At 40.7% G+C, this 16,953-nt stretch overlaps 1 protein-coding gene across 2 annotated transcripts in view; it reads left to right on the plus strand.

Moving 5' to 3' along the window:
* MREG (melanoregulin) overlaps nt 1-16,953 on the plus strand; it is a 68,259-nt gene that overhangs the window by 25,935 nt on the left and 25,371 nt on the right. Inside the window, exon 3 of one of the 2 annotated variants that reach the window (XM_075829631.1) lies at nt 9,422-9,518. In XM_075829631.1, coding sequence (XP_075685746.1) covers nt 9,422-9,518 — 97 coding nt within the window. The remainder of the gene's footprint in view (nt 1-9,421; nt 9,519-16,953) is intronic. The other variant, XM_075829632.1, reaches the window with a different exon arrangement.

Here is a 16,953-nt window from a genome sequence, read left to right on the forward strand (position 1 = left end):
ATGTTTGCCGTTTACATGCTATTAAAAAAAATGATCCAGTGAAGAGTTATGAGTTGACGTTTATTTACATTGTAGGGCGCCACCTAGTGTTCAGTGTTTAGCAGCTCGCACGTCCACCAAATGAGCTTAGTGCAAATGGAAACGCATGCTCAGTCACTCTCCCCATAGCCAGATATCTGCATAGTGATCCTCTTTTTACTCTAGGGAAGCCAATAGAAAAAGTTTTCTGCCCTGCTTGTCAGGAAATAAGATTTCCTGCAGTAGCATGGCAGTATAGCTGCACAGACTTTTCAGTTTGTTAGGACTGTAAAGCTCTGCATCCTAACAACAGATATGAAACCAGCACATGCCCACTCACTCTTTATTGTTTTATTTCATTATATTTTTATTGGTTTCTAAGGGAGTGCATATTGTGACTATGAACAACAAAATTGTGACAGCCCGGTAGGGGGCCGGAGTAGCTATAATTAAAACATAGGCTTCGTTCACATCTGCATCAGGCTTCCGTTCATGGGTTCCGTCAGACCTTTCCAGCAGGGGAACCCATAAACGAAAACTAAATGGAAACCATAGCTTTCCGTTTGCATTACCATTGATTTCAATGATAATGCTTCCGTTGCAAATGGTTTCCATCTGTCTCCTTAACGTAAGGTTTCTGTTTTTTTGGGCGGAATCAATAGCGTAGTCGATGCCACAATGGCCAAACCACAGCCACTACATGTGACATTTCTTTAAATGCATCAAATGACAGCAAGTAGAACATATGCTTTAAGTAAAAGAACTACAGTATAAAAAAAGCATACCCTAGGGACAGATTTATATTATTATAACAAAAAAGAAAAACATATACACAACAGTTATTATTTTTTAAGATAAACAATGCATTTGCATTTCTATCAGCCATAAAAAAAAGTGGCCTATAGTACTGTATGAATTGAGAGTTATCCATGCTGCAGCTCTACAAACCTGATAAATAGAAAACGACACACTTAGGCCTTATTCACACGAATGTGTGCATTTTGCGCGCGCAAAAAATGAAGCGTTTTGCACGCGTTGCAGTTCCGTGTGTCATCAGTGAATGGTGCGTGGCTGCGAGATTTTCACGCATATGCCATCCTTATGACACGCGGTTTTGATGGTTAGAAACTGCAAAGAATGTGGTGCTTTTTGTTTTTACTTAATTTCTTTAACAACTGTAGCGCGAAGCACGCGCGGCAAACGGAAGTGCGTCCGTGTGCCGTGCGCGGTTTTCACGCACCCATTGACTTCAATGGGTGCATGATGCGCAAATAACTGCCAAGTATAGGACATGTCGTGAGTATTACGCAGCGGACACGCTGTGTGAAAATCACGGACTGTTTGAACGGCCCCATCGAGTTACATAGGTCCGTGCAACGCGCATGATTTTCACGCGCGTATCACGGACGTGAAACACGTTCGTGTGAATAAGGCCTTATCCAAATAAGTATCTGCTCGTCAGTATACCATAATGCTGTATATAGAGAGCAAAGAATGGCAGCACTCCAACAGGTTCAGCGAAAGAGGTGGACTTTATTCTCCTTTCAACGCTTCAGCTAACTCATTGGTGCCTTTCTCAAGCAATACAAACAGGGATTTTAGGCAGGTATATAAAGGTGCCCATTTCAGTTAGTGGAATAAACATATTAAGATATAAAATACAAAATACAAAAGTGTATAAAGTGCTAACAGTGTATAAATGTAACCAATCCAATCATGGACATTATTAAAGTGTATCAAAATTCATGATATATATACACAAATAACGTAGACATCTAATTTTACAGTTAATTGACCATAACAATATTAATAAAAATTCTAATAAACAGCTGGTAACTGGGACTCACCACATGAAAGAAGCTCCACCGATACATCAAAACATGTCGTCTCTCTCGGCGTTCTGCCCTAACCACTGCGCATGACAGCCAAAAAGGCAGTCTATGGATTGGTTACTGTGAGTGTCACTCAATCTAGGTCACAGGATGTGCATCTAGCTACTGCGCATGACAGACCCCAGCGCGTACACCAATGCAGCTGCGCAGAGTATAAAGAACTCTATAGCGACGTGTCCCTAGTAACCTGCGCAAGCGTGGAAACAATTTACAAACGTGTCATTCATATGTGAAAACTGACACAATGAAGGGAAACAAATTAACAAAATAATCGGGGAGAACCCTATAATCTATCTGAAATCGAGTACACATATTTTTATGGCTCTTAATACTTGGGAATTAGTTGTCAGAACGACATACAAAATATATTACATATACCAAAGGTTAAAGAAGCCACTATCCACCTATCCAGGGAACAGATCAGATAGACCTGCAGGGACAATTTTTAGGAACAATTTTAATAGATACCAATAGAACATGTAAGTACATATGGGTATATATATATATATATATACAGTGGAGGAAATAAGTATTTGATCCCTTGCTGATTTTGTAAGTTTGCCCACTGTCAAAGTCCTGAACAGTCTAGAATTTTTAGGCTAGGTTAATTTTACCAGTGACAGAGAGATTATATTAAAAAAAAAAAAGAAAATCACATTGTCAAAATTATATATATTTATTTGCATTGTACACAGAGAAATAAGTATTTGATCCCCTACCAACCATTAAGAGTTCAGCCTCCTCCAGACCAGTTACACGCTCCAAATCAACTTGGTGCCTGCATTAAAGACAGCTGTCTTATATGGTCACCTGTATAAAAGACTCCTGTCCACAGACTCAATTAATCAGTCTGACTCTAACCTCTACAACATGGGCAAGACCAAAGAGCTTTCTAAGGATGTCAGGGACAAGATCATAGACCTGCACAAGGCTGGAATGGGCTACAAAACCATAAGTAAGACGCTGGGTGAGACAACTGTTGGTGCAATAGTAAGAAAATGGAAGACATACAAAATGACTGTCAATCGACATCGATCTGGGGCTCCATGCAAAATCTCACCTCGTGGGGTATCTTTGATCCTGAGGAAGGTGAGAGCTCAGCTGAAAACTACACGGGGGGGGAACTTGTTAATGATCTCAAGGCAGCTGGGACCACAGTCACCAAGAAAACCATTGGTAACACATTACGCCGTAATGGATTAAAATCCTGCAGCCTAGCCAGTCTCCAGACCTTAATCCCATCGAAAACTTATGGAGGGAGCTGAAGATCCGAGTTGCCAAGCAACAGCCTCGAAATCGTAATGATTTACAGATGATCTGCAAAGAGGAGTGGGCCAAAATTCCATCTAACATGTGTGCAAACCTCATCATCAACTACAAAAAACGTCTGACTACTGTGCTTGCCAACAAGGGTTTTGCCACCAAGTATTAAGTCTTGTTTGCCAAAGGGATCAAATACTTATTTCTCTGTGCACAATGCAAATAAATATATATAATTTTGACAATGCGATTTTCTGTTTTTTTTTAAATATAATCTATCTCTCACTGGTAAAATTAACCTAGCCTAAAAATTCTAGACTGTTCATGTCTTTGACAGTGGGCAAACTTACAAAATCAGCAAGGGATCAAATACTTATTTCCTTCACTGTAACTGTACTGTATACACATAGTTGCTGAAATTTGTTTTAAAATATTGCGACACAAACCATGAAATGTGATCTGTTATTCAAAAAAGTTTAACATTTTACCTAGTCAAGAAGAGATTAGGTCAAAAGTGATTTAGAAACATATATCAGAGCCTGGAGAATGTGAAATTGTTTGATGACAGTGCTATATTTAAAGCTCATGCTGCCCTAGGCACTAAGACATTATTCTCTCATTTAGTCAATGGAGGTCACGTAACAAGGCTGTGTTCACATCTGCATTGGAGTCTCCGTTAGGAGCCTTCATCACAGATTTGATCAGAAATGGACAAAGAAAATAGTGCATCCTGCTATTTTTTCCAGTAAAATTATGGAAACCATGACGGAGACCCAACAGAACCCATTAAAGTCACTACGTTCCGTTGGGTGCTGTTGGTGTTCATCATGCAAGAAATCTGGCATTTGACAGAACAGAAAACCACAAAAAAAATGAACACAGATGTGAACATAGCCCTTCATCAGTTTTCTGGTATAAATGCACTAAAAAAAATAATTCCATTAAGGATGTATGAAGATTCTCTGACATTTTTGCTAACATTACATTTTATATTTGTGTCAGCAAAGGAGGCCGTCACCTTCCAGTTACACAGGGTTATTAACATTCAAGAGTGGTGGTGAACAACACTAGGAAACTTCTTGTGTTCATAGTATGATTTGTATTCCCCAGAAGTCATGTGCTCTCTTTGGGAATGCACCGATCAGAATTAACATTAAAGAGGACCGGTCACCTCTCCTGACATTTCTATTTTATTAAATACTTGTATTCACCATAAAATAAAAATTCTTGAATATATTTTCTTAGAACCCTGTTTTATGCCATTCTCTCTGCTATTCCTCCTACAAACTTATGAAGACATTGACAACTGGGTGTTAATTCTAGAACAGAGGTCAGCAACCTTCAGCACTATAGTTGCAGGCTGACAGGGCATGCTAGCAGTTGTAGTTTCAAAACAGCTGGAGTGTTAAAAGTTACTGACCCATGCCTGACCTAGAGCATAACACTGCCTCCACCGGCTTGCCTTCTTCCCACAGTTTATCCTGGTGCCATATCTTCTCCAGGTAAGTGACGCACATGCACCTGACATTCTACATGATGTTAAAGAAAACGTGATTAATCAGACCATCTTCTTCCATTGCTCCATGGTCCAGGTCTGATCTTCATGTGCCCAATGTACAGCCCTTTTGAAGGTGGACAATGGTCAGCACGGGTACTCTGACTAATCTGCGGCTACAGAGCCCCAAATGCAGCAAACTGCGATGCACTCTGTGTTCTGACACCTTTCTGTCATAGCCAGCATTAATTATTTTAGCAATTTATGCTACAGTAGCTCTATAGGATCGGACCAGACAAGCTAGCCTTCATTCCTTAGGCGCGTGGATGAGCCTTGTGCACCCACGACCCTGTCACTGGTTCACAGGTTGTTTTTCCTTAGACCACTTTTGGTAGGTACTGACCGCTTAACACTGAGAACACCACACAAGACTTGCAGTGTAGGGGATGCTATGACCCAATCGTCTAGCCTTCACAATAAGGCCATGCTCAAAGTCGCTCAGATCCTTACAATTTTTTTTTTTTTTACAGATTCCAACAACTCAGCTTTAATAACTGACTGTTGACTTGCTTTCTAATACACCACTTGGCAGGCGCCATTGTAACGAGCTAATCAAAGGTTATTTATTTAACCTCTCAGTTGTTTTAACCCCTTCCCAACATTTAACGTATCCATACGCCGAAGTCGAGTAGGGGAAGTATGGAACGGGCTCACGGAGTGAACGCGATCCATACGATGCCGGTATCGGCTGTTTGTTACAGCCGACACTTCAGAGTAACTAGCGGCATTGCGCTTGAGCGCGATCCCGCTCATTTAACTCGTTAAATGCTGCGGTCAATAGTGACCGCAGCATTTGAATCGTTAGAAAAAGGGGGCGACCCACTCTAACAACTCATTGTGCCCCCCGCAACGCAATTGCGGGGCGGGTGATGGTTGCTATGGCTGCCTGGGGGCCTAATGAAGGCCCCCAGGTCCGCCATCTTTGTGCACCTATTAAGCCCTGCCTCAGCAGGGCTTAATAGATGCCTGTCAGAATTACGATATACTGCAATACATTAGTATTGCAGTATATCGTGCAAGCGATCTAATGATCGCTGGTTGAAGTCCCCTAGGGAGACTAATAAAAAAAGTAAAAATTAGTTAAATAAAGTTTTTTTTTTATGTAAAAAAATAATAATTAACGTTAAAAAAACACCCCTTTTCCAATTTCCACCCTAGAGCATAGTCAAAAAATAAATAAACATAATTGGTATCGCCTCGTCCGTAAAAGTCTGAACTATTACAATGTATCATTATTTAACCCGCACGGTGAACGCCGTAAAAAAAAAATTGTAAATGCCAGAATCTCTATTTTTTGGTCACCTAATCTCCCACAAAAAATGAAATAAAGAGTGATCAAAACATCACATGTACACCAATATGGTGTTATTAAAATCTACAGCTTATCTCGCAAAAAATAAGCCCTCATACCACTTAATCGACGGAAAAATACAAAAGTTATGGCTCTCAGAATTTGGCGACACAAAATTAATTTTCTTTTTTACGCTTAGGTTTTTACTTGTAAAAGTAGTAAAATATAGAAAAAAAACTATATATATTTGGTATCACCGTAATCGTATTGACCAACAGAATAAATTTAACATGTTGTTTTAATTGCACAGTGAATTCCGTAAAAACGGAGCGCAAAAAAACATGGAGGAATCGCTGTTTTATTTCTTTCTACCCCACAAATATTTTTTTTCCCGTTTCCTAGTACATTATATGGCAAAATAAATGGTGCTACGAAAAACTACAACTCGCCCCGCAAAAATCAAGCCCTCATAGTACTATATAGATGGAAAAATAAAGACGTTATGGCTTTTGGAAGGTGGGGAGGAAAAAACGAAAATGAATATCTGAAAAAGGGCTGCGGCGGGAAGGGGTTAAAGTTATGGCTAGATGGAGCACAGGGCACACTATACCAGAATAATAATATATCATATGCTAATCTTTACAAATAATACATTCATACAGAGACCAGCCAAAAGTCCTCACCGAATCGTGTTTAATTGGTGCAGAATTTCAGATGGATTTGCAGCTGCGGACTTACATTAAAGAAAACAGTCTTCGGAGCAGTGAGGTATTGCTACGGGAAATATGGTTTTTTTTTCCCTACCTGCAATTGTTGCTGCAAATTCGCAGCTTTTCCACAGCAAAAATAGCAACATTTGCTATTTGTTGCAGATTTTGACTTCCCCATTGAAATCAAATAAAATACTGATAATAATAGTACTGTACAGATAATGCCTCCAAAAACAATAGTGCCATTAATATAATGCCTTTGAAAAAAGTGGCACACAAGTTGTATCCCTGAAAATAAGGCCACCTAGGCAGAACCCTGAAAATAGTACCACACAATAAGTACGTAGTGCCCCTGAAAATAGTGACATCTAGGTAATGTACTGCAAATAATGCCAGACAACGTATAGTGCCATCAAAAATAATGCCACCGATGTAGTGCCCCTGAAAATAGTGGCAGCAATGTAGTGCCCTTAAAAAGTGCCAGACATGTATTGCCCTAAAAAGTGTCCCCGAAAATAACGCCACCAATGTAGTGCCCCTGAAAACTTGCAAGCCACATAGTGCCCCTGTAAATAATCCCAGTCATGTATTGTTTTTGAAAATAGTGCCAGCCATGTAGTGGCTGGTAAATAGTGCCGGCCACGTAGTGCCACTGAAAATAGTGCCACTGAAAATTATTGCCACCCATGTAAAGCTGGATTTACACACTGTGTTTCCGGTGGCATTTTTTTTCCAAGAAGAAATGCAGCGGCAAGATGTTACTAAAATATATGGTAAAATAGGAGAAAGCCTACATACACCGTGTTTTGCTTTGTGGTGGTTTATGTTTGTTCTTTTTCCAGTTATTTTGTTACAGATTTTGTGCTTGCTACAAAAACAACATCATTCAGTTGAATAAAACTAATTTTCCGTCACAGAAATTTCTGCAACAAAATCTGTCACATATGAATCCACCCTTAGGTTTTGTTTCCACAGCGCAGATTTGCTGCAGATTTTGCATGCATTTTTTTTTTGTAAAAATCAGAATTCGATCTAGAAGAGCAGACATGTACATATCCTGTTTTGTCCTTAAAAAATACACGCACATGTTGCAGAGTTTGATGCAGAAAATCCAGGTAATTCAGCAGGTAAAATCTGTACTTAAGCGCTTAAACGGAATTGTGAAATTCTGCCGCATTTATAGGAGCAGCAAAGTGGATGAGATTTAGTAAATCTCATGCCCACGCTGCCGAAAAAAATGCAGCGTAAACTTTAATAAATTGACCCGCAGCATGTGCTGCGTTTTTGTTGATTTTCTGTTGCAGGTTTTCCCCATTGAATTCAATGGGCAGTGGCGTAACTACCGCCTTAGCAGCCGTAGCGGCTGCTACGGGGCCCGCGGCATGAGGGGGCCCGTGTCGCCCGCCGGCACGGGCCCCCACCATGGCCGGAGGCTCCGCTAGCAGCCGCTATGGCTGCTACAGCGTGACGCCACTGAACACTACGGCAGAGCAGGGAGGTATCTCCCCACTCTGCCATTAAACAAAAGACATGTATCCCCTATCCACAGGACCTGTCGTAAAAAACATAGCGAAAAACGCGAGTGGCTTAAAAAAACGTCTGAAAAACAGGAGCTGTTTTCCCTTGAAAACAGCTCCGTATTTACAGACGTTTTTGATTTTGTGTGTGCACATACCCTTACTTTGTGTTTTGGCTAAAAAATCTGATTCAAAAACTGCTACAAAAACTGTTTTAAGGCCAGATCACACACATAGTTTTGATGCAGTATTTGGCTCAGTTTTTTTAGACAAACACAGTAGTGGACACATAAGAAATGCGATGCATCAGTTCTTTCTTTTATATCTTTACTTTCTTTTGGATCCACTTCTGGCTTTGGCTCATGCACATGCCTCTTAATAAATTAGGCACATCTCTGGCCTGCCGTGCGCCAGAAAATAAAATCTACTTCAGCTACGGGCTGGATTAGATTTGCCAGTTTCTGGCGTAAATTATATTACATTTATCAGGTTGTGGTGGCCCTGCCTCCTTTATCTAAGCACTGTTGTAAGTGCGTAAACGGCACAAAAGTCCAAATTTTTCCCGAAAAATGCGACATTTGTGCCGTTTGCGTCTTATCTACAATAGAAAACTGCTATCGAAAAGTTAATAAATTCCCCCTATGTGTTTACCTCTATGCACATACACGTGCAGGTTTTGATCAAGGTTTTTTTAAGCAGTTTTTGAAGCCAAAACCATGTGTGTGTCATAAAAGGAAAGAAAGTATAAAGGACAGATACTACTTCTCTTTCTTTGAATCCGCTTCTGGTTTTGGCTGCAAAAACTGGTTAAAAACCTGATCAGAAGGTGCACTGTGTGTATGGGCAGCCTTATGCAAGCTCTCACTAAATTGCTAATGCCCAATTAACATCTGACTAACCTGTTTAGTTCCCTGTCTCTAAGGAGTTTGTTACAAAACCATATGACTGAGGGCTTGGGTTGAATCTAATTCCTGCTTTGAATGATCCTCCGAGTGAATGTTTAATCCCTGCAGAGAATAATGTGCAACCCTCAATTTGAAGTATCTCTGCTTCTTGTGTGTGTTATTTATGTGTCCGTGCAGAAAGCTGTAGGGTAGGTATATTGAGATAGTGCAAGGGGAAGCAGGACAGGTACAGTAAGCGTCTAATTTCTGACTGCATGTCTTTTTATTTCATAGCAGATTCCATGGGTATGAAGGATTGGTTGTGCGCCTTTTGTTGCCTAAGACTCGGGTGTATTGATTACCCTAAAAACGAGAAGCAGCCTCTAGTAAAGTAAGTCAATCTTATTTCTTCAGTTCTATAGTATACACTCTGTTATACAGTGCCTTTACCAGAAAAAGTAGTAAATAATTATATTCAATGATGAGTAATGTGCAAAGATTGACACATGCACCATTTATAAGGCTGGATTCACACAAGCACATTACGTCCGTAATGGACGGAACGTATTCGGCCGCAAGTCCCGGACCGAACACACTGCAGGGAGCCGGGCTCCTAGCATCATACTTATGTTCGATGCTAGGAGTCCCTGCCTCGCTGCCGGACAACTGTCCCGTACTGTAATCATGTTTTCAGTACGGGACAGTAGTTCCATGAAGAGGCCGGGACGCCTAGCATCGTACATAACTATGATGCTAGGAGCCCGGCTCCCTGCAGTGTGTTCGGTCCGTGACTTGCGGCCGGATACGTTCCGTTCATTACGGACGTAATGTGCTCGTGTGAATCCAGCCTTAGAAATAGGGCACTGATGACATCACGTTCAGCTGTGATGACATACCCACGACATTGTGTTCAACGTATACATCTAACAAGCATGTAGACTTCTATTAGCTAGAGGTATGCCAAAATAGTGTCCAATTTGGTTGGCACACATTATTTTAAGCTGTATTGAAAAACGTAGTCGATTACGCTTTCAATATTAATGGATTCCGCAAAAAAATCGAAAATAGCCAGGGCTACTCCTAGAATCATTTTTAGTGCTATTGATTGATTTTAACGCTTGAGTGACAGCTGCAGTGCACAAGATTGAATGCAACTCAATGTATTTATTTGGATTACAGCTGTCACTCAAGAGTTAAAATCAATCCATAGCGCTACAAAAAGTCTTAGTGCAGCTCTAGCCTTAGGCCTGATTCACACAAACATGTCCGTTTTGCGTCCGCAAGAAAATGAACACGTTTGTCATGCGTTGCAGTTCTTTGTGATGTCAGTTGATGTCTGTTTATGGGCAAATTTTTTTATTAAAAATTTTTTTTTCTCTTCATTTCTTATGAACTTGTGCGTAAATCACGGAGTGAACACAGATGTGCTGTCCATGATTTTCACATACCCATTGACTTCAATAGATGCATGATGCGCAAAAAGTGCACAAGAATAGGACATTTAGTGTGTTTCACGCAACGGAAAGATGCTGCATGAAAAACACTACATATCTGAATGTCCTCATTGAATTGCATAGGATATATTCAAGGTTCGTGTGAATAAAGCCTTAGGGTGGGGACACACAGGGCGGATACCCTGCATTAAAGTACATAGTGTGACTTTCCCGGAAACCACAGGGAATTTTGCCCAAACCCCTCCCCCTCTTTTTTTAATTTTTTTACATTTTTAGAGTTGAATGTCTGCTGTTGTGATTTGTGTAGTGTAATTGCAGCGTTTCTATCGCAAACAGATGGCTATTTGTTGCGGCTTTTACCTCCCCATTATTTTCCTTTTTTATTATTATTATTTTTTTACAATAACATTTTATTGAGGTTTCACAAAAAGTATAAAAGCGATAAATGCCAAAATAACATGGTACATAGGTTGCAAATGAAAATTAAGTTTCATGTCCAGAGATAGAGTATGTACAGTAGAAGGACCTCCCCATTCATTTCAATTGGGAAAACCCACAACAGAAAAGCAGCAATTCCGCAGCATAAATTGACATTTGTTCAAATCTCATCCACACTGCTGCTACTGTGCTACGCTGTGGACTCTCTGCAATGAAATCCGTTGTGGAAAATCTGAAGTGTATTCGCTGTGTGTCCCTACCCTTATACTACAGCTCTTATGATCCACACCTGGTTTTGGATTGAAAAATAGCACATTAAAGTGTAACTAAACCTCCCACCAACTTCTGACGTCATAGTGACATGTCAGAAGTTTTGATCAGTGGGGGTCCGAGCACTGAGACCCCCACCAATCGCTAGAACTAAGCGGCAGAATCGCTCAGGTGAGCGCTGAGCCGCTTATGTTCTGATCTGCTTTTTCCGTAAAAAGCTGATGTAGCGGTGTATGGGCCCATATACTTTCTATTGAGTCCGTACACCGCTACATCAGCTTTCTGAGAAATACTGATCAGAAACCAAGCTGCTCACCCAAGCGCTTCTCCCACTTCGTTCTAGCGATTGGTGGGGGTCTCAGTGCTCGGATCCCCACTGATCAAAACTTCTGACATGTCACTATGACATGTCAGAAGTTTGTTGACGGTTTAGTTACCCTTTAATACCTGATTAAAACCTACAGGTGTAAATACACCCTAAGTCCACACGGCACACAGGCGTATTACGGAGCATAAAACGCTCAGATTACATTAAAAAAAACTCCTTGTAAAAATGCACTTCAGAAAAAAAAATTGACATGTCCCTTCTTGAAGCGTTTTACAAGCTGATTTTTCTGGTTTTCCCATTTGATACTTAAAAAAAATTGCTTAGAAAGTACACTTTCAAATATGCTTGAAAAATGCTTTACATTCAGCTACAAAAATGAATGGATTTCAGAAGGTGTTTTCTTTTGAAATCAGCCCGACTATATGTTATGTGAACATGGCCTTAGGGCTCATTCAAATGGAAGAGTGACTGTACAAGCTCTGTCATGTCCTATATGCACAGTACAACAATTTTCTATCCCAGAAAGAGAATGCCTCTAGGGCAGAATATGGTGACATACAAATACCTTTTGTATGCCACCATATTAGAAGAGGTACAATAAAGGGCTCATGCACCTCTGTTCTACAGCACAATCCAAAATAGAGCTGTAATACGGCTATGTGCATGACCCCTTAGCCCTAATGGAAAAAGTCCAGACTGCTTATCTGTTTAATTCTGGCACTTTAAAGTAATCTCTCCGATGATTGAAGTACAAACCACGTCATAGCTTACTGATAATTGGAAAGCCCCCAAATTGGCTGCTTCCGTTGTGGCAGAACAGCTTCTTATGCTTCTAGGCTTTGTATACATGTAAAAATCATTAACATTTGTGTTGCACCACTCCTGATACCGGCCTACATGTTAGAGGCTTTATGGCTCCCTTGTACCAAGTTGCATGGTCTACCCTCTATCTCCCAACCATCCCGGATTCAGCGTGGCAGTGTCCCGCTGTACCAGGCTGCGGGTGGTATGTCCTGGTGTCAACTGTACGAATGGGTTCACACGACCTATATTCGAACATAAACGAGACGTTTTACGCCTCGATTTACATTTGTAAATACGGCTCCAATACGTCGGCAAACATCTGCCCATTCATTTGAATGCGTTTGCCGACGTACTGTGCCGACAACCTGTCATTTACGCGTCGCTGTCAAACGACGACGCGTAAAAAAGACGGCTCGTCAAAAGAAGTGCAGGACACTTCTTGAGATGTAATTTGAGCTATTTTTCATTGATTCCAATGAAGAACCACTCCAAATTACGGCCGTAATTGACGCCTCGCAAAACGCGAGTACGTGCAATTACGTATGAAATTGCAGAGCTGTTTTCTCCTGAAAACCGCTCTGTAATTTCAGACGTAAATGCAGTTATCGTGTGCACATACCCTACCTGTTCCTCATCGGTTGTCCCTCTTTACGATACTTAAAAGTTGTAAAGGTATGCCTGTACTGCAGATATAAGTCTGCAAGCTGCACTACATTGATAAAAATGGCACACAAACATTCTAAACTAGTCACAATGTTTTCTTTCTCATGTCACTGAGTGGTTGGCTTATGTCGACACCAATCGTTTTTGTCAAAACTCCTCAGAGGTCCATAATGCGTACTACTTTACACCCTCTGCCGCAGATCCGCCATTTTAGGGTCCCCTCTGTGCTGTCCCAAAATGGCTGCCGTGCTTCTTAGACCAAGTCTGAGACACTCCCACTGTTCTCGGATTGGCCAGAGCTGCTCACGTGTGCAGTTCCATCCAATCTGTGAACCGAGGGTAGTGTCTTAGACTCAATCTAAGAAGTACTGTGACCAATTTGACATGTTAACTTTCTTCTACGGATTGATACAATTACGGCGATACCAAATTTTATGGTGGTGGTTTTTATTTTTTTTTACAACAAAAAAACTATTGTGAAAAAAATACTCTCTTTTTCTCTCTGGCTTAAGCGGGGCTTTTTTTGTTGCGGTGCGGGCTCTATTTTTTATTGGTATTATTTTGGGGTACACAACTTTTTTTTTTTTTTTTCTTTTACAGCATTCATAGTGTGGGTTCAATAATGTTGTAAGAGTTTGGACTATTATGAAGGCGGCGATACCAGTTATGTTAATTAAAAAAAAAATAACATTACTTTAGAGAGAGCATGTGAAAAGGTGTGTTTTGTTTTGTTTTGTTTTTTTATTAGTGCCCCCTAGGGTACTCGAACCAGCACTATATACTGCAATACTAATGTATTTCAGTATGTCGCTATTTTGATAGGCTCCTCATAAGCCCTTCTGGATGAAGGGTTTAATAGGAGTACAAAGATGGCAGACCCGGGGGCCTTCATTAGGCCCCCAGGCTGCCATGACAATCATCAGCACCCCGCGACCACATCATGGGGGGCCGATGGGCTGTCTGAGGGGGCCGCCTCCTTCTTTCTAGCACCTTTAGATGCTGTGGTCACAATTGACCGTGACATTTAAGGGGTTAAACGGGCGGAATCCAAGTGATATTTGATTCCATCTGTTGCAGTGAGGTGTCGACTGTGTATGGAACGTGCTCAGCCCGCTTCATACCTCACTTCAACGATTGTCACATGTACGTGACAATGCGTTAAGGTTCATACTTATTTGGGCTCTTTCACATGTTGGGCATGTTCTATCCAAAAAATAATCTTTTCTTTTTTTATTTTTTTTAAAAGACTGGGACAGATCCCAGCAGTAAAAAGTAATTTTCTTAGTTTGCTGGGATCTATTCTCTTTTTGGCAAAATAATTTTTGCTCATTGCGTTTTGCATTATTGCATTTTTTTTCATGCAACCTTAGCATATTTAACATGCTTGATAGTCTACTAAGGGACAGTATTGCAGTTTGGTATATGGCTGTTTTAGAGCTCTGTTCACATCATGTTTACGCCATACAGTTTGTGCAGTTGCAGTTTTTCACGGCATCCGCGTGGCACCAGATAGTTTTCACAGACCTATTCAATTTAGCAGGTGAATCGGGTCCGTGAAAAATAACCCGACTTTCCGATCCGTGGAAAGATGGGACGTGTCCTATCTTTCCACGGATCACGGACGGGACCCGGCCGGCACACAACATTGTGTGCATTAGACATTCAGAAATACTTATTTTATTATTATTTAAATCTACACATCAGGTTTTGTCCATTCTTACATTTCACGTAGCATCAGTGATCATCCTATTTTGACGTCTGTCAAAAAAAAAAAATATTACCTGCGTCTCCTAGCCACCCATCCATGGAACAGACTGCACACGGATGGCACCTGTGTGCTGTCCACTTTTTTTTATTTATTTTTTATTGTCTTGGATGGGCATGTCTAGTTTGAGAACCAGACCGAAGAAGTGCATGTTGTAATTTTCTTTGCAACTGTCCATTTGGAAAATCGAACATGTGGATTAGCCTATTCACTTTAATATGTCAGCGTTCAGTCCTTGTGCTATCTGTTCTACACTCAGATATCATAGGGACGTGAACAACGCTCTTCTAAATAGGCCCTAAATGTATGCAGGACCAAATACTATTATTATAGAGGTGGCAATTTCCCAGGGGTATCCGCCATTTAGGGGCCCCGACCACCGCATCCCTAGCATAATATGGCCTCTGCTACTGAAATGAGCAGCTACAGGAACGTTCTCCAACAGAGTAAAAAAAAAAAAAAATACACCTTTTAGCATTTTTAAGGAATGTTTTTGCTGAAGAGTACATAATTTGAAGTAATTCACTTTAATACTGCTAGGCATATCTGATGTTAATAACTTCCTATTTATGCAGACAAATATTGCTATAACAGATAACAAAGCTTCCATGCCTAAATAGGGAGTTTTCAACATTATTCGGGAAGTGTCTACAAAGCAAGTGCATGGCAAAAGTGAAGCAGTTGCCCAAAGCAACATATCAGTGTATACCTATAAATAATACACACAGGTACAGAATATATTAAATATATACATAATAATAATTAATAATATATATATTTAAAATGTATTGGAAATTTTTTTGGGGGAAGATCGCATTTTTCATCAGCAACGAGGTACGGCAATGGGGAGTCCCACTGATCCCACATATGAGAATTTGTACCTTGGCTGGTGGGAAGAAATGGTAGTTTTTGGGGAAAAAATTTCCAGTTGGACTTCATCAATAGGTCTCTGGATAAGATATATTGATGACGTGCTGTTACTTTGGAATTCCACAGTCGAAGATTTTCATGCCGTTTGTGGTAGCTCTGAATGAGCATGATCTAGGGCTGAGATTTACAAGTGAGATTAGTGATCTAGAACTATCATTCCTGGATCTCAAGATCACAAAAACTAAGGAAGGCACAATTCGCACCAAGGTACACCGAAAAGAGACCGCAACAAACAGCTTTTTGCAATGGGACAGCTGTCATCCCTACCCCCTAAAACGAGGTATCCCCAGGGGCCAGTTCATGAGGATACGCCGGAATTGCAGCTCTTTAGATGATTTTGAGCTGCAGTCACAAGATCTTGCTACTAGATTGAAGGAGAGGGGTTTTCCAAAAGGTGTAACCAAAAAGGCTTATGAGGTGGCAAGAAATTCTGACAGAACGAGTCTCTTAGTTCCAAGAAAAAGAAAAGAGGAAAAAATTACTAGACTTATAGGCACTTTTGACTCCAAACAATCAGAGGTTATGAAAATACTAAAAAGATGCTGGCGTATTCTCAGTGCAGATATGGACTTGACGGATCAGATCACTCATCAGCCATCGGTCACGTTCCGAAGGGGTAAAAATATCAGGGACAGAGTGATGCATAGTTGCTTTGATCCTATACCACAAAAAGGAACATGGCTTGATAGGAAGATTCCAGGTACATACAAATGTGGTAGATGTAGAGCTTGCAACTTTATCCAGAATGGGAGAAAATTCAAGTGTCCCCACCGAAATAGAGTATGATATAAGAGATTTTGTGAATCGTAAAACAGCAGGGGTGGTGTATCTTATCACATGTCCATGCCCACTGAATTATGTGGGTAAAACATTTCGGCGCCGAATTAGAGAACATGTAGGAGGTGTGACAAATGACAGAGACACTCCCATATCTAAGCATGTACACGCTAAACATCATGGTAGAGCAGAATGCTTAAGATTTCAGGCGATTGAACTGGTGCGTCCTCCAAAACGTGGAGGGGACTGGGACAATCTAATTCTGAGAAAGGAGGCCCAGTGGATCTACAGACTGGCTTGTACACAGCCAGAGGGTCTAAACGAGCAGACTGATTATACCTGTCCCGCTAGCGTTATCTATTGGAGCCAGATAAGCGGATTTTGGATTTGCTTTATT

The sequence above is a fragment of the Rhinoderma darwinii genome, chromosome 6 (assembly GCF_050947455.1).
Source record: "Rhinoderma darwinii isolate aRhiDar2 chromosome 6, aRhiDar2.hap1, whole genome shotgun sequence".
Lineage (NCBI taxonomy): Eukaryota > Metazoa > Chordata > Amphibia > Anura > Rhinodermatidae > Rhinoderma > Rhinoderma darwinii.